Genomic DNA, 23,367 nt, shown 5'->3' on the forward strand with positions numbered 1-23,367 from the left:
TTTAGGAGCGCCGTGGTCCAGTGGGTTGCGTGAGCAGCTGCCAAAAGAGAGGTCCGTGGTTCAAGTCTTCCCTCGAGTGAGAAGTTTAATTTTTTATTTGCAGACAATTATTATCTGTCCGTCCGTCCGATGCGACGTAACTGCGCCGTAGTATGGGGACGCTACACCTAAACAAACATCGAAACACACGACGTCAGTCGACTACAGCGCACGGAAGAGAGAGTATTCCTGCTAACGAGGCTGCCTGGCTGGCAGTTGACTGTTCGCTACTTTGGAGGAGAGTGCATTAAATAAGTGCGATGAATTCCGTGGGCAATATGAATCCAGCAACTATAGTTCGCACGGTTTTGCGGTGCGGTCGCAAAAGACAGACACTAAACTTATTACAGTGAACAGAGACGTCAATGAACGAACGGACAGATCATAACTTTGTGAAAATAAAGACAGTAAATTTTTCACCTGAGGTAAGAATTGAACCAAGGACCTCTAATCCCACAGCTGCTCACGGTAACCACGGGTCCACAGCGTTCCTGAGCTCGCGCTCTCCTTGATATTGCATATCTTGCGCATGGACTACTCAGTTTGTATATTTTGCTTATTTTTTTCATAGTTCTACCCAACTTCTTCCTATTTTCTCGATTGATCTGTGTTCAGTTTTTCAAGGCCTATCCACTGTGCCAACTTATAACTAAATCTGAGGGGGGTGCGATGGGGAGTTTCCCTTGTTAGGTCTACAGTCCCCTAGAACTTAGAACTACTTAAACCTAACTAATCTAAGGACACCAAACACATCCATGCCCGAGGCAGGATTCCAACCTGCGACTGTAGCGGTCGCGCGGTTCCAGACTGAAGCGCCTAGAACCGCTCGGCCACACGGGCTGGCTCTTTATTTTAACAACCAGTTTCGACAGACTTTGTTGTCATCTTCAGGTCTTCAAAAAATTTTTGTGACAGAACGTGTTCATTGTGAACTGGAACCTCATGCCAAGTTGTCATATTAGTGGATAAAATGTAGCAGATTGGTACCAATGTTGGATCATCAACGAATGGAATATGTCAAGCTAACCTGAACAAATGTGCTACTGTGCATTATTATATTGTTATGTTATAGCGTAATAATCATCTGTGAGCCCTACATGTACGGGCATGACCATGTGCACAAGGTGGTTTTTGGCTATAAATGTTTTATTTTTGACAAACCTTTGTACAACGTAAACTCACTCATCGCAAACTATTGGTTACTTCCTGTTCACATTGAATGATGATATTTGGCAAGAAACAACGTTTCACAGTACAACTAAAGGAAAAAAATGCGAAAACTGTTAATTTGTAATTATATATTACGAAAAAATATTTTAATCATTTTTCATCCGTCTATCTGTTATCTGTCCGTCTGTTAGGACCATTTTTTCTCTTGAACGAATTGGCTTATGATGTTCACATTTATGTCACATACTAAGGTCTGTGGTCTTTTGACAGTATAAAAATTTTAAACCTCTAAGAGAATGCACTCAAAAGGTACAGCCATTTCTGTGACATATTTTGATACTCGACAACTCACTCGTCAAAACCTATCTTTCCGTTGATGTAGAATCATGAAAGTTGGCAAGAAGCAAAGTTTCACAATACAAGTAAAGGAAAAACTCTGAAAATTGTTAATTCGTAATTACTTGTATATAACACGAAAAAATATTTTTTGTCATTTCTCATCCGTCTGTCTCTTTGTCTGTCCGTCTGTTATGACCAACTTTTTTCTTTAACAGATTGTCGTGTCAAGTTCAAATTTATGTCACACAATAAGATCTACGGTATCTTGGTGGCGACAAAATTTTAAGATTCTAAGTCAATGCACTCAAAAGATGCGGCCATTTATGTCAGATATTTCTAATCTCGCAAACTCACTCATCAAAATGTATAGGGTATTTCCAGTTGGCCTGGAATAATGAAATTTGGCAGGAAGAAAGGTTTCACAGTAAAAGTAAAGGAAAAAATCGGAAAACTGTGAATTTATAATTATATCACAAGAAAAACGTATTTTTGTCATTTGTTATCTGACTGTTCGTCTGTTCGTTAAGTAGCGGGCAGACATATCAAGTTAAAATTCATGTCCCATACCAAGGTCTGTGGTCCCTTGACAGTGTAATAAATGTAAGTTTCTAAGTGAGTCCAACGGAAAGATACGGCCGTACCTGTTATATATTTTGATACTCGCTAACTCAAAAACCTATAGGGTACTCCCTGCTCACCTAGAATCATGAAATTTGGTAAGAAGCAACATTTCACAGTACAAGTAAAGGAAAAAAACCGAAAATAGTCTAATTATATCACAAGAAAAAGTATTTCTTTTGTCATTTATTATCCGATGCCGAATTTGAAATTAAAAGTAGTCAGCGAATGTTGATGTAACACACAACTTGAAACGCCATATCTATGTGCAGTGATCGCTCCTGGGGATCTGATGATGGATAAATTTCGAAACGTGTCATATGACCAATAAAGTCATTCCTTCTTGATGATTGACTTTTACCATCGTGACCCACTCAGCCTGAATGGAGAACTAGTGATAATTATAATGCCTAGTGCATGACTTTATGTCACGTTTACATTATTGAAATTAAAACTGTTTGGAAAATTTCGGAATATCTAGGACCAATATCGTGCCAGTATCAGTGACGGGAACAGGCAAAAATGGACTTCGTTCTCGATTCTCGGAATGGATGAACTGACTGTATACATAATTAAGGTTGTACAGAACGATCAGTGCGCGAGTCGTTCTCGCGTATGGCGAATATTTTGCCCATCTAGACTGTAATATTTATTTTTACGCTGTACGTTCCTTCAGATGCATGACAGTTGTGCAATATCTTTCCAAGGGTCGCAGAAATTGTCGCCGAAAACGGACAGCTTCCTCCCGGAACATTTTTAATGGTAGCCGCGGTCTTTCGGGAGTACGTATACTGTGTGTGACGACACATGTCGCAACGAAGTGTAAGGCGCGCGGCAGCCGTTTATCGCGCAGGGGCTAGGCTGCTAGCTGCTAGCTGAGACGCTCCAGGGTCACCACGGCGGCGACCCTATAATAGGGTGCCGCTGCGAGACAGCGGCAGTGGCGAACCAGCCGGACGAAAGGAGAGAGGGCGCAGCTCGCACCAGACACACCAGCTCACACGGAACGTATGTTCTCTCCTGTAGCCTATGCTAGAGCACCACTCTACTCGGTATTCCGAGTACCGATCTGAAGTATCTGTAAACTTACTAATAGCAATATTCGTTCTGTAAACAGAATCGCCTTTTTCATGTTGCAGTGTAACACTAAAGTTTCAGAAGTGTTTCGCTTTTTGTATATAAAGGCAAATTCGGTTGATTACTTTCTGGAACAATACACACACACACAGAACATTACTTTAACATAGGAAAATTAAATATTACCTTGCACTCTTTCAGGAATGGTCAGTTTCCTGAACAATTAATGTGCTTGGTACTGAAGCCGTTTTATAAAAAAAACGAAAAAGGGATAATTTAGAAACTTGTAGACCTATTTCTATGCCGTCAGTCTTTGATAAAGTATTGGAAAGTCTCTATATACAAGTACTGTACAACGGTACTCCTAATTACACTGTTCTACAAAAAAAACCTTTTTTTCTATTTCTGATAAAAATATTGTGATCCTAGTTGTATTTTGAGTGCTGAATTGAAAACTGTTTTTGGTTTCTTTCTGTCAGGGATAGTTTATGAGTAATCGCAATTTTATTTCTCTTTTCAGTTTCTGATATAGTGCAGCAAACGTGAGGTGAAATTCGACAAACAAATGCACATCTTTACGATGTTATAATTTCATCACATTAATGGAGGGTGGGATCTCACATATAACACAGTAACCTTTGTGTATACACTTTGAAGCCTTTATTTGACATGAGAAATTACAGAAAATTGACAAACAATGAGCCACTGCTTTGTAATGCACGTCACTTTTTTCTCTTGTATTGTGAATCTTTCTTCTCTCGAATGATATTCCAGCAATAATCTGCTAACATAGAAGGTACCCACATCCCTTCATAGCGCCTTTCTATGGTAGAAATGTCTTTATGGAATCTTTCCCCATGTACATCCGATACGTCACTGCAACTCTCTGTGAAGTAGTCCAGATGATAGTCCATCATATGTACCTTCAAAGACATATTGCACCCCAAATCCTGATATGCTTTGATCATATCCTTCACCATTGATTTGTAGTTAGTAGCTCTTCATCTTCCGAGGATGTTTTCCGACACCATCTTGAAATAGTCCCAAGCGGTTTTTTCTTTATCAGTTAAACATGCTTCAAAATTTGCATCTTTCTGCTTCTCTCTGATTTGTGGGCCCACAAATGCACCTTACTTTATTTTTGCAGCTGAAAGACGGGGGAATTTGGTAGCTAGATATGCAAACCCACAGCCTGTTGGATCCATGGCCTTCACCAATTGTTTCATCAGGCCAAGTTTGACGTGAAGCGGTGGAAGTAGTATATATTCAGGAGCTACCGGACTTTCACGTTGTTCATTCTTTTCGCCAACTTTCCATCTTCGCCTAGGCCATTTCTTTTTCACGTAGTGAGAATTTCGGTCTCGGCTATCCCACTCGCAAAGAAAACAGGCATACTTTGTGTAGCCTTGTTGCATTCCCAGTACCATAGCAATTACCTTGAAATCTGCACATATTTTCCATTTGTGTTTAATGTATTTTAATGTACGAATTCGTAATTCTCTTTTGTCAAACTAGCGTAAGCTACTGGAACAGAGGGTATTTTATTTCCGTTATGGAGCAAAATAGCCTTCAGAATTGTTTTCGATGCATCTATGAAAAGCCTACACTCCTGTGAAATATAACTGAAGTTCAGTACTTTCATCAGGCCAGCAACGTCATTGCAAAATGTCAGTGCTTCGTCAGTTGATAAATGAGAAATAAAGGCATGTTCTCTTTGCCTGAACACACTGATTTTAGTACTTTGGTGCAGTAGATTATACTCTTGTAATCTTGAACCAAGCAGCTGCGCCTTTTGTTTACTTAGTCCTAGATTACGTACTAAATCATTTAAATCTGCCTGTGTTAACAAATGTGGCGATGACTCACTTGTGCAGTGATATAAAGAATCATCATCTGTGATTTCTTCAGTACTACTTATTTCACTGTCACTCGGAATTTGACCTCGAGCTCTTGAAGGTACGGGAAGGTTGTCGGAATGCTGCACTGGCATTCTCGCTGAAGGCATATCTGGGTAAACGATGTGCCTTTTCGACTTGTTGTTTGTAAAACCCTGAATTTTTGTTAGACAGAAATAACAATCATTAACATGGTCCTTAGGCTCCCTCCACACCACGGGAACAGCAAACAACACCACATTCTCTTTACCTTTCCACCACTGAATTAGTTTGCAGTAACATGTAGCACAACAGAAATGTGGTGCCCATTCTTTATCTTGGTCTCCTACCTCTGCTCCAAAATAATGTTTGTATGCTTTCTTTATGACTGAAGAAATTTTCTTCCTATTTCTGTCAAAAGTGAACTTCCCACAGACGTAGCAGAAGCTGTCCGGCTTATATCGACATCCACGACGACGGTGCCATTTCTGCAAATTTAAAAATGCCACTTTGGTAATACACCTGTATTAAATTAATAGTAGGGAACTAGAGGTACGCTGATGTGTAAAAAGAAGCAGTCGTTTTACCTTCAGCACCAGGCTCAATCAGTTTACACACAGGAACTAAAAAATTCAACCGTGCTCGGAAATATGACAGACAGCTACTTGTCAGCCAAAACACCCACTCGTTAAGACTGACACAAATTGCGGCTAACACCACTGTTGTAAACTCGATGCACCTGCCCCTAGGAGGCGTGAAGCTTTACTGCGGAGGCAGCGACCGGCTGTCACCATTCGAGTTAATGAGATGTTTCAGGTGGTCTTAATGACATAGGTGTGGGTGGCGGGGGATAACCTAATGATGTCTGATTCTTCCCACCTGCTGTTGCACAAGAAATTATCACGTTCTATCACTACCGGATGCGGCAACATACCCGTATTTCTCTATAAAGTCTCTGTGTTTGCCATGAATTGTGAATATACATATATATATACATATTACATAAAAAGTATCCCTGACAACGATATTTTGTTTACACATTTGAATTTCCCAGGGTAAAATGGTCTAGAAGCACATACTTTAATATCAGAAATAGAACCCATGTCGAACAGTGTTATTCGTCAATGGTGTAGTTTGTTTTTAGAAATGTTTTTACAAATGGAAATGCTGTACTCTCTTTTCCTTGCGAGGCACTGGACGGATTAAACAAAAAGTTTCGAATTCTAGGGGTCTTCTTTTATTTAACTAAGGCGTGAGATTGTTTTTATCACAAAATGTTATTGCAAAAGTTGGATGATTATAGAATAAGGTAGAAGGTCTAAGTTGGTTCGTCTCATACTTCAGGAAAAGACAGCAAAGCTTCATTTTCCACAGTGTTGAGAAGAGCTATGACGTGGACTCCGACTGGGGCACTGTTAGGTGTGTGGGGGAGGGGGGGGGGATTTACCACTGGGATCAGTGCTGGGACCACTCCTGTTTCTTATATACATGGTGTTTCAAAATTACGCCAACAAACTCCGAGGGGATGTAGAAGATGTCTTGAGGAATAAAATTAGGATAGGAAATCGTCTCTGGAAATGTGATTCAGCGATACTACAGAGCGTGTATGTATGTATGTACAGGGTGGCTCTGAGATGATGATACACACTTTCAGGCATGATGGAGAAGGATACATGTATCAGTCTGAGATAATGTACCCTGTACCGGCAACGAATGAGTCGCAAACTTATAGGCGGAAAACGTTTTGACACCTCTGACAGTGGAATACCTGTACTGTTGTTGCTAAGATTTTATGGTTGGCAATTTTCAGAGGTGGTAGTATGGACTAAAACAAGAACAAAATGGCTAGTGAAAATTGGTTCTAAAATGCGTACCTTAAGAGCTATGAACACTTGTTAAATAGAAGAGATGTGTTTCACAGTAGCGAAGATGAACAAATGCTCATAGCTCCTCAGCTATACGTTTTAGAACCTATGTTTACTGTAAATTTTCTTCTTAATTTAGTCCTTGCTATCACCTCTGAAAGCTGTCTACCTACAGTCTTAGCAACAACAGTACCGGTACATGTATTCCACTATCAGAGGTGTCAGAACGATTTCACTTATAACTTTCGACTTTTCGTTTATGGTTCAGTGTCCACTACCTCAAATTGGGACTTTTATCGTTCTCCATCATCCCTGAAAGATTGTAACATCACCAACTAATTACGCAGCATATAATGTATATACATATACAGGCACCAGCACCTATAACTTCGGCCGGCTAGTGTGGCCGAGCGGTTCTAGGCGCTTCAGTCTGGGAACCACGCGGCTGCTATGGTCGCAGGTTCGAATCCTGCCTCGGGCACGGATGTGTGTGTTGTCCATAGGTTAGATAGGTTTCAGTAGTTCTAAGTCTAGGGGACTGATGACCTCAGATGTTGAGTCCCATAGTGCTCAGAGCCATTTGAACCGTTTTGAAAGAGTCGGTTTACAGGCTATGTATACATGCTTGTTGGTGCTTATGCCAGTGAGATGCTATTCATAGATAATTTAGCACAATGACCCACATTTAGAAAAAATGGACGTATTAGCTTATGTTACTACTCACGTTGTAAACGAAACACAGATTTTACAACGAAGTAAATATGTTAATACGGTGGACCTCTAAGCTCTAACGTCACGTAACCTTAATGGTATTTGTGACTGCGTGCCTTCCCGGCAACACAACATAAAAGGTGCCTGATGTCTGGTAAGTTGCGCAAAATATGTTTCCCGTTCAGAGAGCCACCAACATCGTAAGCCATCGAGGATTCAATTAGTGCCGAAGTAGTTACACGATGTTTGAACTGTTGTATCAAACATAGCAATTCAATTGTTTTCAATGTCTATGATTTTACGTTTTCGTAATTAGCATGTTCGGCTGATCCGTGCCTATACAAGGTTGTAGAAAGGAAGAAGCTTTTGAGTCTAACTTTCGGTGATCGTAATAATATCAGCTATTTATCACCGTAGTCCTAACAACCAACGATTATGTTGGAAACAGACTTTCAAGACTATCAATGAAGCATTAACTCTGTTTCAATAATTTCACTACAAACAAATTGTCTCGTCAGGTATATAGCCAGAGTGGTATTAGTCTATGTGTAACATATACTTTTCATCAGTTTAGCACGCGTGGTAATGTCTTTTCCTCTTATAAAGCCACTTCATGCTTCAGTTAATTTGAGTTGTAATATTTTTTGTAAAGGAGATGTATGTTCTACTTCTTGAAATTTTCAGTTAAATGAACTGTTGGGCAGAATATTCAACCAAATATCATTCCTCCATTAATCACAGCAAACAAAGCTTGTCTTTCTTCAGGTTTTTAAAACAGTTAATCAATTTTCAATCAAACACGTGAGAACTATTTATTCATTTAATATGCAAATATTATTGAACTCGAAATAAAGTGCAGTTATTGTGAACTATTAAATGGCCGGGAGCAAACTTTAAAAAATAAACGTCTGTACAAAGCAAAATGCAAAACGACACTGAATACAATTTCACGAATACAATCAAACAAACATCACCTTCGATAGCAATTCATTTATTATATTGTCACATCACTATGGCATCAATATAATTGACGTCGCTTCGGCGTCTTCTTCAGGCTGATTTCTGACGTTCAGATATGATCAGTGTTAGGTGAAGTGTGATGCAGCCTCGGCTCTTCCCAGATCTCCGTCAGCATGCATGAAACAAATAACACAAGCAGTTTGTAATACATGTTAAACAAATAACATTACTACAGTCATAAAGCAACAACATAAAATAACGTGTTGTACCATGTATTGTGAAAGATGATAAATCTTTGGTGATACGTTTTAGGCACTGTGTCAGTACATATATTTCTCATAGTGCGATTACTTAGTTAATACTCATATATTTAGGCAAAGGTGTCGAGAAGAAATGTTTTCCGGTTAGGTTTAAAATTTTCCTTCCTATTTTTCAGAAATTTTATGTTACTGGGCAAGTGATAAAGTATATTTATTACCTTATATGGAAATCCTTTCTGAGTCACTTGCAGCTTCAGTAATGAGCAGTTAACGTCATTTTATATTCTAGTGCTGTAACTGTAGAGATATTATCCTCAAATTGTGATGGATTGTTTATGATGAATTTCGGTACCTAGTATAAATATTACGTAGGTGCAGTTAGAATGTCTGTCTCGTTAAAATTACTTTGGATGAACACCACACATTACTCTCAGCGGTTGTTTGCGTGTAATCAATACGTTCTTTCTAAGTCATGGGTTTCCATTTATAGCCCCAGAAAGTTATGCCGTAAGACATATTGATATTATGTCGTCAGCTAGAGGTTCCGCTAACATAATAACAACAGCGCATCCTGCGAGGGGCATCCTGCCACCTCAACGATTTTGGACTGTAAGAGAACGTGTAAAGGAAACTGTGTAATAGTTATTGTACCCAAGGTTAAGAAATCTGAAAACCACTAAACTAACTCGTCATTCACCGTGAAACTAACATGAGTCATTGTCTCCATTCCCCGCCCCCAGTTGGGTCCTGTGTACGTCCATTTCGAACGTCGTAATCGTTCGCCCATCCTCTGTCGCGTGCAACGTTATGCAATACGAAGACATCATTACAAACTTTAGAGAAGGCTCTCTTTGTGACAGCAATAACACAGATTCCAGTTACAAAGCGGCAGTAATCCAAATCATGACAGCAGCAACATTAAATGTTTTTCATTGCTATTTCGTGTCTCAGATTTTCCACACCCATAACCGGTGCAAAAAGAGCTATAATAGAGTGGAAGGAAAGACATGACACTCATTCAGTTGTCGCCGGTACCTCCGCATGACGGTCTTAAATCTCTGAATAGTCCATTTGAAGAAGGAATGACCTCAGGCTGTCCCATTGCCACTTCCTCAAAGACTCGGGAACTGTGTGACTACTATAATACAGAAGGATGTTGCGAAGTATAAAAAGTATTAACTACAATTTTCACTTTTGTTCATGACTTGAACTGCCAGAAAGAAACACACGGCGCCCTGTAATTTGTGTCAACGGAAAAAATTACGTCATTCACACTTAGCAAAATATCCAAACTGTTACGCACGTCATATCCGCTGAGGTCTCACATTTTGTTCGTCTTTTTCCATCAGTGCCTTAAATGTTATTGCTTTTCACAGGCATGATGCGCAAAACAGCCACATGGCAGGTACAAGATGAGCTTGTCCATTGCAGGAGGAACCATGCTGAAAGCGGTTGCAGTGCCACTGTTGGCGGTGGTGACAGCCTGCTCGGCTGCCAGAATCTTGATGATGGCGCCAACCCCGTCGTTCAGCCACCAGCTGCCGTTCCACATCCTGGCCAAGGCGCTGCTCCAGAGGGGCCACCAAGTCACCCTCATGACGACGGACTCGGCGAAGGTACAGGAGCCAATTGTTCATAGCTCAGAGGATGTAAAAGCTGACTGCTGCATCAATGATTCGATTCTAATCTCCACTATTATATATTTTAGAAGATGGTACGAACAGTGATAGTTTTTATATCAGTGCCGGCCGGCCAGAGCTGATCCATCACAGTTTAGCTACACGTCTAAATCCACCTTGCGAGGTGCCGGGGCTAGCAGTGTATTTAACACTAAATTCTTCTAGAATATTCGTATGAAAACTCCGACTGACGCACAGGCCAGTACATTCTCCGAATATCCTCTCGTTCCAAGAGCTCCTGCAACTGTGTAGTTCCATAGTTCGATGCTGTCGCTTATTTTCATTCATAAAAGTGAATTTAGGGTCGAATGCAGCCGTGAAGAATCGCACATGAAGAGGAAAGTACAGTGACACAATAACGTTGCCTGTTGAGTGTCCCTTTTTCACTGATTTGGTCTCCCCACACCATGACACCTGGAGCACCGAAACGATCATGTTCGACGAAGTGCCTGGTTGCATTACGTGCCGTCATAGAGCGAGAGGTGGGAGCAGGACAACGAACACTATTCCAGTTTCGTCTGTTTTATCGGTTGACGGTGATTTGGATGTACATCTTGAGAAGACACGACTGCAGGGAAAGTAGCCACGCTATTTTATTTTTATTGTTTTTGTTAAATTTTATGCTGGTAGCTTTGAGAGGTCCTTGTACAGTAGTCTAATGACGAAGTCTTCGAAACGCGTAGTGTTTTTACTCTGTAAATGAGTGGTTGAGCTGACATATTAACATTAATGAAAAGTTGGTGTTCTAGTGCAAGGGATCAAGAGGAAGAGTAGCATCAAGGTAGAATCGTCTACTGGTTGCCACTGATGTATAGTCGGCAAATGACAGAATGTGACGAAAGAATTCTAGTATTCTTGAAGCTCTATAGTGGGGAGACCTGGATGAGAACCAGTGTGCTGGAGAGTGGAGAGACAATTTTCGGTAGAGTGATGAGATTCGGTGATGACATTCGGAGGACTCTTTCGGTGGAGACACTGAAGTAAGAGTGATGGTTAGTGGTGATACTTTCGAGAGACTTCTTGTTGGAACTATTTCAAGACTTGGGAGTCAGGACTTTGTCCCCATTTGCACTTATAACTTCAGTCCACTCGATGTTGTTCTGCATGCAGTTCCAGTTTTTGTTGGGTTTCATTCCAGTCCAATACTTATTCTCAGGAGTGTTCAACTTTATTTCCTTCCATCCGCTGATGCTGCTTTTGCAGTCAGATTCCAATGATGGTTTGAATTTTAACTCTGCTGTGAATGAGCCATTCTCGTTGTGCCCCCATAATCAGGTTAAGACCTCAGAATGAAATTTTCGCTCTGCAGCGGAGTGTGCGCTGATGTGAAACTTCCTGGCAGATTAAAACTGTGTGCCGGATCGAGACTCGAACTCGGGACCTTTGCCTGGGCAAGTGCTCTACCATCTGAGCCACCCAAGCACGACTCACGCCCCGTCCTCACAGCTTTACTTCTGCCAGTAACTCGTCTCCTACCTTCAAAATTTACAGAAGCTCTCCTGCAAACCTTGCAGAACTACCACTGTCGAAAGAAAGGATACTGCGTAGACATGGCTTAGCCACAGCCTCGGGGATGTTTCCAGAGTGAGATTTTCACTCTGCAGCGGAGTGTGCGCAATATCCTTTCTTTCAGGAGTGCTAGTTCTGCAAGGTTCGCAGGAGAGCTTCTGTAAAGTTTGGAAGGTAGGAGACGAGGTACTGGCAGAAGTAAAGCTGTGAGGACGGGCGTGAGTCGTGCTTGGGTAGCTCAGATGGTAGAGCACTTGCCCAGGCAAAGGTCCCGAGTTCGAGTCTCGATCCGGCACACAGTTTTAATTTGGTTAAAATCTGATTCCCTGTATGCCGCCTCTTTAATACGGCCCCATGAAAACTTCACATGCCTCATAATGCTGCTATCTGAAAAGTGAACGTGCCGTTTCTGCCGGCGCTCCTCGTAGCTATTGCTGTCGGCCTGCACTGAAGGAAATGGCCATTCAACCGTCAACAGTTGTCAGTCATCCACTACGCACTGCCCGGTCGCAGAGGTGAAAGGCAAGACAACAGTCCAAGACACACGTCGCCACAAAGCGACGGCCCCGACAACCAACTCTGGGCCGTCGACGGCCGAGTCAAGACTTTGGCGAGGTCTAACTGACAAGCCAGCTTCTCAGAGAAACCGTTTGCGCCGTGTCTGCACAGCACAAGCGCAATCTTGTTTTTTAAAATATGTTTTGATGTTACTGATACAGCCTTTTCGAGACCCTACGTATACCAGCCACCTGCACAATCTGCCAGGCGGGTCCCGGACCTAGTAGGGGCCAGCCTGTCGGCTGTCAAGCCGGCAGCCGCCAAGAGGAGTCAGCTGCTCGGCTAGAGGCCTCGACGCGCACGAATTAGTTTATTAAGAATAGACACGTCACTGAAAATAGTGAGTGGAATATTATGCGTCGGACAGCCAAATTAAGCCCACCCACAAACCACAGAAGGTAATTTTCACGGAGTAAGCTTCTGGGCCAGGCACCGAGAGCTGCAGCTGTTCCACAATCAGGGGCTTACTACGGTGAATTCAAGAAGATGCGTCGCAGTCCGCCGTCAGCTGCGCCACCGAATCGCCCTCCGGGGGAACCGCAAGACTCCGGACCACTGGAAGTCCGGACTTGTCACTTGCAGTCTAGTCTTAGACGGAAGCACTTGAGATTTCACGACATCCAGAAACAGATAGACCTAGTATGTCAATATCGATAATTTTTGAGAGGTGCACTTGAGACCTGAAAATGGCATATTGAATTGCCGAAACCGATAGAAGAAAATAAAATAAAAAAAATAAAAATCTGCACTGTTGCTAAATATTAAAAAGAATCGGGGTAAAAGAGTCATCTTGTCTAATACCAGCCCTTGATCATGCTAATTTCAGTGAATACCAAAATAAGGTTATTAGTAACTGAGTAACACATTTCTTCATTTAAGTGTTTTACTTCTCCCATGAAGTTACTAAAAAAATTTATAAAAGTCTAAAAAAAGTTTTACTACACCATATACACTCCTGGAAATGAAAAAAAGAACACATTGACACCGGTATGTCAGACCCACCATACTTGCTCCGGACACTGTGAGAGGGCTGTACAAGCAATGATCACACGCACGGCACAGCGGACACACCAGGAACCGCGGTGTTGGCCGTCGAATGGCGCTAGCTGCGCAGCATTTGTGCACCGCCGCCGTCAGTGTCAGCCAGTTTCCCGTGGCATACGGAGCTCCATCGCAGTCTTTAACACTGGTAGCATGCCGCGACAGCGTGGACGTGAACCGTATGTGCAGTTGACGGACTTTGAGCGAGGGCGTATAGTGGGCATGCGGGAGGCCGGGTGGACGTACCGCCGAATTGCTCAACACGTGGGGCGTGAGGTCTCCACAGTACATCGATGTTGTCGCCAGTGGTCGGCGGAAGGTGCACGTGCCCGTCGACCTGGGACCGGACCGCAGCGACGCACGGATGCACGCCAAGACCGTAGGATCCTACGCAGTGCCGTAGGGGACCGCACCGCCACTTCCCAGCAAATTAGGGACACTGTTGCTCCTGGGGTATCGGCGAGGACCATTCGCAACCGTCTCCATGAAGCTGGGCTACGGTCCCGCACACCGTTAGGCCGTCTTCCGCTCACGCCCCAACATCGTGCAGCCCGCCTCCAGTGGTGTCGCGACAGGCGTGAATGGAGGGACGAATGGAGACGTGTCGTCTTCAGCGATGAGAGTCGCTTCTGCCTTGGTGCCAATGATGGTCGTATGCGTGTTTGGCGCCGTGCAGGTGAGCGCCACAATCAGGACTGCATACGACCGAGGCACACAGGGCCAACACCCGGCATCATGGTGTGGGGAGCGATCTCCTACACTGGCCGTACACCACTGGTGATCGTCGAGGGGACACTGAATAGTGCACGGTACATCCAAACCGTCATCGAACCCATCGTTCTACCATTCCTAGACCGGCAAGGGAACTTGCTGTTCCAACAGGACAATGTACGTCCGCATGTATCCCGTGCCACCCAACGTGCTCTAGAAGGTGTAAGTCAACTACCCTGGCCAGCACGATCTCTGGGTCTGTCCCCCATTGAGCATGTTTGGGACTGGATGAAGCGTCGTCTCACGCGGTCTGCACGTCCAGCACGAACGCTGGTCCAACTGAGGCGCCAGGTGGAAATGGCATGGCAAGCCGTTCGACAGGACTACATCCAGCATCTCTACGATCGTCTCCATGGGAGAATAGCAGCCTGCATTGCTGCGAAAGGTGGATATACACTGTACTAGTGCCGACATTGTGCATGCTCTGTTGCCTGTGTCTATGTGCCTGTGGTTCTGTCAGTGTGATCATGTGATGTATCTGACCCCAGGAATGTGTCAATAAAGTTTCCCCTTCCTGGGACAATGAATTCACGGTGTTCTTATTTCAATTTCCAGGAGTGTATGAAGCAAATTACTTTCTACATTGTAAGGCTCTAAAATACTGCAATAGACTACAGTACAGAAAGAAAGGAACGTGCCACAAGGAAGCCTTTTACATCTATAAACATGGGGCGTATTACTACCATTTATCAGTTTAGCTGGGATCCTGTCCAAAATGAAATATGCTGAATGAGGCACGCGTTTCTGTACAACAGGTTCTCCATCTAGGTTTTCTCTGAGTGGATACTGCAGTTCCTTTTGAATAATTCCATGCTATTAAACACAAACCAGAAGAGGTATTACATATATAGGGATGGCAGAGCGAGAATTCGGGAACTCTTGAACAACGGCGTACGCAAATTTCATAAACAGATATTGCAGATCTCTCTGACTCTTCTAGGATAAGAATATTCTTGGTGCACGCCCTGAGTTCTGAAATCTACCATAATTCTTTTGTTCTTAAAAATGATTAACATCTCTATGTCTTTCAAAATGTTTTTGCAGCGAGAAGGAACTATTTGAAACCTGAATTTCTTTCTTGTTTCAGATATCTCACGAAAACTATACGGAGATTGACCTATCAGTGTCTTATAACTACATTCGAGAAGCGTATGATTTTTTGAAGACGTACCATCAGCCACCAACGCAGTCTGTTACTATGCTACGCTACATAGCCCATGCAGTAGCCGACATGGAGTTCAACGATTCTTCGGTGCAGAAGTTTATGAGGTAACTGCAATTATTTAGCAATTATTTTCCTTCCATATATATAGCTCAACAACGCACTTCATACCCTCCGTTGGTGGACAACCAGTTCTGCATATAGCTTTTGCATAAAGCTTTTACGTGTTATTGCAAGCAGCACAGAAATATTCTGAAACAGTATGTGTTAAGGTAACTTGTCATTTACGTCGTTGAGCAGATCATTAATAAGACTGTTATTCGGTTACCCCGAGTGTTGTCATCTCTAACATCAGTCAGTTTATGGTCTCTGTTCTATAAATGTTTGTTCCAGACGTCTTGACATTTTACGGTCTCAAAAAATTAAGCATTCAGTTATGTTCAGTCTGTTTTGTGACGCCGTATACCTGTAGTTCATTAATTTACAGCCTCAAACTATTCCTTTCAGAAATAATCAAGCAACCAATTTTCTCATTTTCGTCAGTTCGTAGAGATATACCCCTTCCCCCAAATTAATTACACTTTCGTCCTAGTTGTTAAATCATCCCTGAGGCCCATAATTAGTTATCTGATCTGTTGAGCTGATCCATTCACTGCTAAAGTTTTTCTGATGTTAATGACAGTAACATCATGAAAAAAAAATCCATCTTAATCTGATTTCATTGCTTTAAAAGTCACTCACAAGGGTACAAGTGTTTGATTCTGAGCAATGCAGTCATCTTGTCTACGACCTCTTGACAGTAAGTTCCTTGATTGGCTGAATGTCGATTCCTTCTTTTACAGTATATAAATTTGGGGGAACTCGAGTATAAATGTGTCTCGAAATCAGTGACTCAAACACAAAAAAGTAATCGAAACTAAGTAATTGTCTTTACAGCCTCCTTTATTTTGAAAGTTGCCCATTGTGCTACATCAAATTCTAAAACCAATTTTTTATGTGTCCTGGTTAATAACTAATGTTAATCTGAAAGACTTGTTAGATTATTTCCAAAATAAGTGGTGCTGATAATTCTTTTTATTTTTTTGTAATCACTTTATTGCCAGCCACATAAATTAAGCCCGTGTTCCTGTTATAGGGTATCACTTTCATATATAGACGTTTTGTGAAACCCAGCAACTTTGGCTTTGAACAACTCTCGATGTTTACTTTTCTACATATATAACGTGAACCAGACGCGTTTCTTTGTAATCTATTGCTGACGTTCCTGTTGCAAATGTTGAGATATTCAAAGTTTCGAAGAAACATTCAAAGACTCGTAGTGCGGTCTATCTGTTGATCGTAACTGTGCCTTCGGACTTCCTGACTGACGCAAGATAATATCTATCAAGTGCAAGTACCCTACTTGTTTCGTTATCTTCATACTACTGTTGTCCTCGGCTGTCTGCCTTAAAATTTTCGCATATTTGTTTCTGACGTCTTCTAGTCATAGTTTATGAGCGCTTTTGTTTTGTGAAATATACTAGTATCATACAGAATTTTGTTATAACCTAGATGTATACGCATCTTCATCAGCTTTCGAATTTCCTCCTATGTTGTATTTTATAGGAGGATACAAGATGACTTGGACAGGATTTGTGATTGGTGTAAGGAATGGCAGCTGACTCTAAATATAGATAAATTTAAATTAATGCAGATGAATAGGAAAAAGAATCCCGTAATTTTTGACTTCTCCATTAGTGGTGTAGCGCTTGACACAGTCACGTTGATTAAATATTTGGGCGTAACATTGCAGAGCGATATGAAGTGAGACAAGTATGTAATGGCAGTTGTGGGGAAGGCGGATAGTCGTCTTCGGTTCATTGGTAGAATTTTGGGAAGATGTGGTTCATCTGTAAAGGAGACCGCTTATAAAACACTAATACGACCTATTCTTGAGTACTGCTCGAGGGTTTCGGATCCCTATCAGGTCGGATTGAGGGACGACATACACTCCTGGAAATTGAAATAAGAACACCGTGAATTCATTGCCCCAGGAAGGGGAAACTTTATTGACACATTCCTGGGGTCAGATACATCACATGATCACACTGACAGAACCACAGGCACATAGACACAGGCAACAGAGCATGCACAATGTCGGCACTAGTACAGTGTATATCCACCTTTCGCAGCAATGCAGGCTGCTATTCTCCCATGGAGACGATCGTAGAGATGCTGGATGTAGTCCTGTCGAACGGCTTGCCATGCCATTTCCACCTGGCGCCTCAGTTGGACCAGCGTTCGTGCTGGACGTGCAGACCGCGTGAGACGACGCTTCATCCAGTCCCAAACATGCTCAATGGGGGACAGATCCAGAGATCTTGCTGGCCAGGGTAGTTGACTTACACCTTCTAGAGCACGTTGGGTGGCACGGGATACATGCGGACGTACATTGTCCTGTTGGAACAGCAAGTTCCCTTGCCGGTCTAGGAATGGTAGAACGATGGGTTCGATGACGGTTTGGATGTACCGTGCACTATTCAGTGTCCCCTCGACGATCACCAGTGGTGTACGGCCAGTGTAGGAGATCGCTCCCCACACCATGATGCCGGGTGTTGGCCCTGTGTGCCTCGGTCGTATGCAGTCCTGATTGTGGCGCTCACCTGCACGGCGCCAAACACGCATACGACCATCATTGGCACCAAGGCAGAAGCGACTCTCATCGCTGAAGACGACACGTCTCCATTCGTCCCTCCATTCACGCCTGTCGCGACACCACTGGAGGCGGGCTGCACGATGTTGGGGCGTGAGCGGAAGACGGCCTAACGGTGTGCGGGACCGTAGCCCAGCTTCATGGAGACGGTTGCGAATGGTCCTCGCCGATACCCCAGGAGCAACAGTGTCCCTAATTTGCTGGGAAGTGGCGGTGCGGTCCCCTACGGCACTGCGTAGGATCCTACGATCTTGGCGTGCATCCGTGCGTCGCTGCGTTCCGGTCCCAGGTCGACGGGCACGTGCACCTTCCGCCGACCACTGGCGACAACATCGATGTACTGTGGAGACCTCACGCCCCACGTGTTGAGCAATTCGGCGGTACGTCCACCCGGCCTCCCGCATGCCCACTATACGCCCTCGCTCAAAGTCCGTCAACTGCACATACGGTTCACGTCCACGCTGTCGCGGCATGCTACCAGTGTTAAAGACTGCGATGGAGCTCCGTATGCCACGGGAAACTGGCTGACACTGACGGCGGCGGTGCACAAATGCTGCGCAGCTAGCGCCATTCGACGGCCAACACCGCGGTTCCTGGTGTGTCCGCTGTGCCGTGCGTGTGATCATTGCTTGTACAGCCCTCTCGCAGTGTCCGGAGCAAGTATGGTGGGTCTGACACACCGGTGTCAATGTGTTCTGTTTTCCATTTCCAGGAGTGTAGAAGCAATTCAGAGGCGGGCTGCTAGATTTGTTACTGGTAGATTTGATCATCACGCGAGTGTTACGGAAATGCTTCAGAAACTCGGGTGGGAGTCTCTGGAGAAAAGGAGGCGTTCTTTTCGTGAATCGCTACTGAGGAAATTTAGAGAACCAGCATTTGAGGCTGACTGCAGTACAATTTTTCTGCCGCCAACTTACATTTCGCGGAAAGACCACAAAGATAAGATAAGAGAGATTAGGGCTCGTACAGAAGCATATAGGCAGTCATTTTTCCCTCGTTCTGTTTGGGAGTGGAACAGGGAGAGAAGATGCTAGTTGTGGTACGACGTACCCTCCGCCACGCACCGTATGGTGGATTGCGGAGTATGTATGTAGATGTAGATGTATCGAAGGTCGTTTCGGCCAGAGAACAGTGAGAATACTATCGGCGGAATAGCTTGGAATTTTTTTTGTTTTTATATGATCTGTTACTGAGCTAGTTTGCCTTGCTGAAACGCCAATGTGAGAACTCTGACATCTACATCCACAGGAGTGCGCAGAATACAGTATTTGCAATTGTCACTGACTATTAAAGGATCACTTGATGCACTAATATTAGTAAACCCTTCCTTGCAGTACACCGTTCATCATTTACAAAAGCACATTTTCGTCTGAGACCTGAATAACTCTTTGGTCCTACTCGATGATGCTGACTGCTTCAGTTAAGTTCACAAACCAGGCAGACGGCTTCCACGCTCGTCTCTGTATTGACCTCTTTGTGGGGGCACTGCTGCTCTGAAAGAGAGGGCGTGTCTTCTTTAGCCTCTCACTTTCGTCGTTGTGGGTTCCAGTGGAACAGCGCTAATGTCTGTCGTATCGGTACGCTTTGCTAACACCGGGTAGCACCACGATCTTTGATCGATACAACACACTACATTGTGTCAAATAATAACAAGGGGTGACAAGGTGTATAGAACCATATAGCAGTGACACGAATACAGAACGATATATCTCCTTCGTCTAAGGATTCCAAAGAAGGCATCAGAACTAATTTTCTTAGGCGAATAGACGCGGTTTTCGCGTACGAATCGCTCAACGTGCAGATGTTGGGAGATTAATTGCCGTATTGTTGCTTCCAGGTCTGGCGAGACGTTTGACCTTGCGATTCTGGAGGGACTCGCCTACCATTCATTCTACGGGCTGATACACAGGATGGGTTCACCGCCTGTGGCGAAGCTTCTGACTCTCACGGCTCCATCGTCCGTCTACTACAACTTCGGAAGCCCCATGGAGCCGGCATACATGCCGGACATGTGGCTCGGCTACTCAGACCGCATGGACTTCTGGCAGCGGCTGTACAACACGTACTTCTACCTGCGGCTGATGTACATGTGGTTCTACCAGGCCATGCCTTTACAAGAGGAAGTCATGAGGAAACACTTTGGTCCAGATCCTCCGTCTGTCTACGAAGCGGACAGGAACGTCAGTCTGCTCATAACCGCCAACCACTTCGTCTTCGAATATCCTCGTCCGCACCTGCCCAACATCATCGAGATCACCGGGATTCATGTCGCCACAAAACAGAAACCGCTGCCCAAGGTACAGCTACTGTAGATTTGTCTCCTCCTACAAATGCCACTTATTATATACAGCAATATTGAGAATCACTGAAAAACAAAATCAGGAAAAACCATATTTCCATTATCGGGAGAAATGTCAGCATATAACAGTGTAATTCTGATAATAAGAGAATTGAGCGAGGCATGTAATAAGTACACCAGTATAAATGGCTCACAGGGGAAGGCCTCATACACGGCTAAACGATTTGGCTCATATTTGCCAGGTCACTTATGTAAAACCTAAAATAAAAGGAGGACACTACATATTTTGGCTCAAATTGCCCCTCGCCTCCACCCGCCGGTTTCGAGAAAACAGCATCCAAAACTGACAGGCTCGTTAGGTAACTGAAAGCAGAGTATTTTTCATCATCTGATATAGGTTCCTCAATCGCATATTTTCATACAAATCTTGGAAATATATTTTTTGACTGCTACATAGGCTGAGGTGATAAACGTCGTAGGAAAACTATACGTAGATGCACAGATGGCGGTAATATAGCGTACACAAGGTATTAAAGAACCATGCATGGACAAAGCAGTCATTTGTGCTCAGGTGATTATTGTAGAATCTAATTCCGATGTGTTTGTGGAATTAACAGACTATGAACGCGGAATGATGGCCTGGAGCTAGACGCATGGGACATTCCATACGGAAATTCAGTATTCCGAGATCCACAGTTTCAAGAGTGTGCCGAGAATACCAAGTTTCATGCATTACCTCTCACCAAGAACAACGCGATGGCTGACTGCCTTCACTTAACGGTCGAGAGCAGCAACGTTTGCGTAGCGTTGTGAGAGCTAACAGTCGAGCGACGCTGGGTGAAATAACCTCAGAAATCAATGTGGGTCTTATGAAGAATGTATCTGTTAGGACGGTGCGCCGAAACTTGGCGTTAAATACCGACTCGAGTGTCTTTTCTAACAGCGCGACATCGGCTGCAGTGGCTTTCCAGGGCTCGTGATTATGTCTGTTGGACCCTAGACAACTGGAAAACCGTGACCTGGTCAGATGATTCCCGTATTCAGTTGGTAAGAGCTGATGGTAGGGTTCGAGTGTGGCCCAAACCACATGGAGCCGTTGACGCAGTTTGTGCAAGCTAGTGGCTGCTCCGTAATGGCGTGGGTTGTATTTACATAGAACGAACTGGGTCCTCTGGTCCAACTGAACCGATCATTAACTGCTTGGATATCATTTGCAGCCATTCATGGCTTCCTTTTTGTAACAATTCGCCGTGTCACCAGGCCACAATTGTTCGCAATTGGTTTGAAGATCATTCTGGGCAATTCGAGCGAATCAATTTGGCCACCCAGATCACCCGACATGAAACCCGTCGAACATTTATGGGACATAATCGAGAGGCCAGTTCGTACACAAAATCCTGCATCGGCAGACGTATGCAATTATGGATAGCTATAAACCCAGCGTGGCACAGTATTTCTGCACTGGACTTCCAACGATTTGTTGAGACCATGCCACTTCGAGTTGCTGCACTGCCCCAGGGAAGAGGAGTTCTAATACGATTTAGGTAGTATCCTATGATTTTTGTCACCTCACTATTTGCACCCATACCGCAACGAAAGGCCCGTGGCGTACCGACCAAGGCATTTGGCTGAGGAGCAGAGAATTTGTGCTCAATTGCCGAGAGCGTTCTTTTTTTTTTACTTCAATTTTTTTTGTTCGAAATTATTAGGAATGGGAGGATTAATAAGGTAAGTAAGGTAGTAAGAAATATTAACAAGGTAATAAAACAAATTTCTCACAGGAATTTGACTAATAAAGAATTAAAAATTAAATGCCTTTCGCTTTACAACGACTGTTTCACAAACTCTCTTACATGTCATTTGTTTCTTCTGAACACCTGGATGGGCAGCACTTGTCAGACCAACATTCGAAGCAAATATATTCGCGTCAACAACAACATCTAATTAACGCAATCTTCGCGCTGTTAAACCGTTACTTTCGAAGAACGGCGGCAAACAGACTTGGCTTGGATTTTAAAATATCTGTTTCAGGGAATTAATTTTGATGCATACCACACATACGATAACATTGTCTGAAAAGTTGGTGCTGAAAGTTCATTGTGAATTTTGCTGTGAATCAGTATTGCATCCGTGCTGTTGTACGATTCCCGCTTGGTTTCCAGGAGCAGATTACGAGTTTGAAGCTGCGAAATAATGTGTTTAATCTGGCGATGAAAGTAAAAACCACCTGGTTGGCACACATGTGTGTAATTTGGTGGTATTACTTCCCCCGTGCAAATCGGCTGACCCTCGCTATTTACAAAGATGCTGTCATACATGACAGTATTAGTTTGTTTACCTCAGGAATCCAATATTGTTATCAGCGACGTATGATTTTAAAATGTTCTCAAGGTATGTTTTGTAAATTTATTTTGTCAATTTACCAGATCTGGAGAAAGTGACGTAAACATTTTTTAATGTGTCGGTTAAACGATTGATCTCTTCTATACACAGAGAACCAAATTAACCATATGTGCATTACAAGCACAGGAGAACGTCAGGCAATAATTTTCTAGGCGGTGTGATGGAATCCTGCGCTGAGTGCGAAGCGTTGTTTTACATATACTACCAAGTGCGATAAGGGTTTGTTTTTCACCCTTATGCGATAAATTGTGTCGAATGCTCGTCTTCGAAGCACTCTTATTAGGAACCGTTTCATATAAATGACGTTTAAAATTTTAATTCTTATCAAATTGTTTGAGAA

At 43.4% G+C, this 23,367-nt stretch overlaps 1 protein-coding gene across 1 annotated transcript in view; it reads left to right on the forward strand.

Annotated features, from left to right (window-relative positions):
* The first annotated feature begins 3,118 nt into the window (after positions 1-3,118).
* Positions 3,119-23,367, forward strand: part of LOC126161526 (UDP-glucosyltransferase 2-like) — a 39,040-nt gene continuing 18,791 nt past the window's right edge. The window contains exons 1-4 of the mRNA XM_049917446.1: positions 3,119-3,174; positions 10,345-10,529; positions 15,559-15,740; positions 20,163-20,622. Of these exons, the coding sequence (XP_049773403.1) occupies positions 10,353-10,529; positions 15,559-15,740; positions 20,163-20,622 (819 nt within the window). The 5' untranslated portion in view covers positions 3,119-3,174; positions 10,345-10,352. The remainder of the gene's footprint in view (positions 3,175-10,344; positions 10,530-15,558; positions 15,741-20,162; positions 20,623-23,367) is intronic.

The sequence above is a fragment of the Schistocerca cancellata genome, chromosome 2, assembly GCF_023864275.1.
Source record: "Schistocerca cancellata isolate TAMUIC-IGC-003103 chromosome 2, iqSchCanc2.1, whole genome shotgun sequence".
Classification (NCBI taxonomy): domain Eukaryota; kingdom Metazoa; phylum Arthropoda; class Insecta; order Orthoptera; family Acrididae; genus Schistocerca; species Schistocerca cancellata.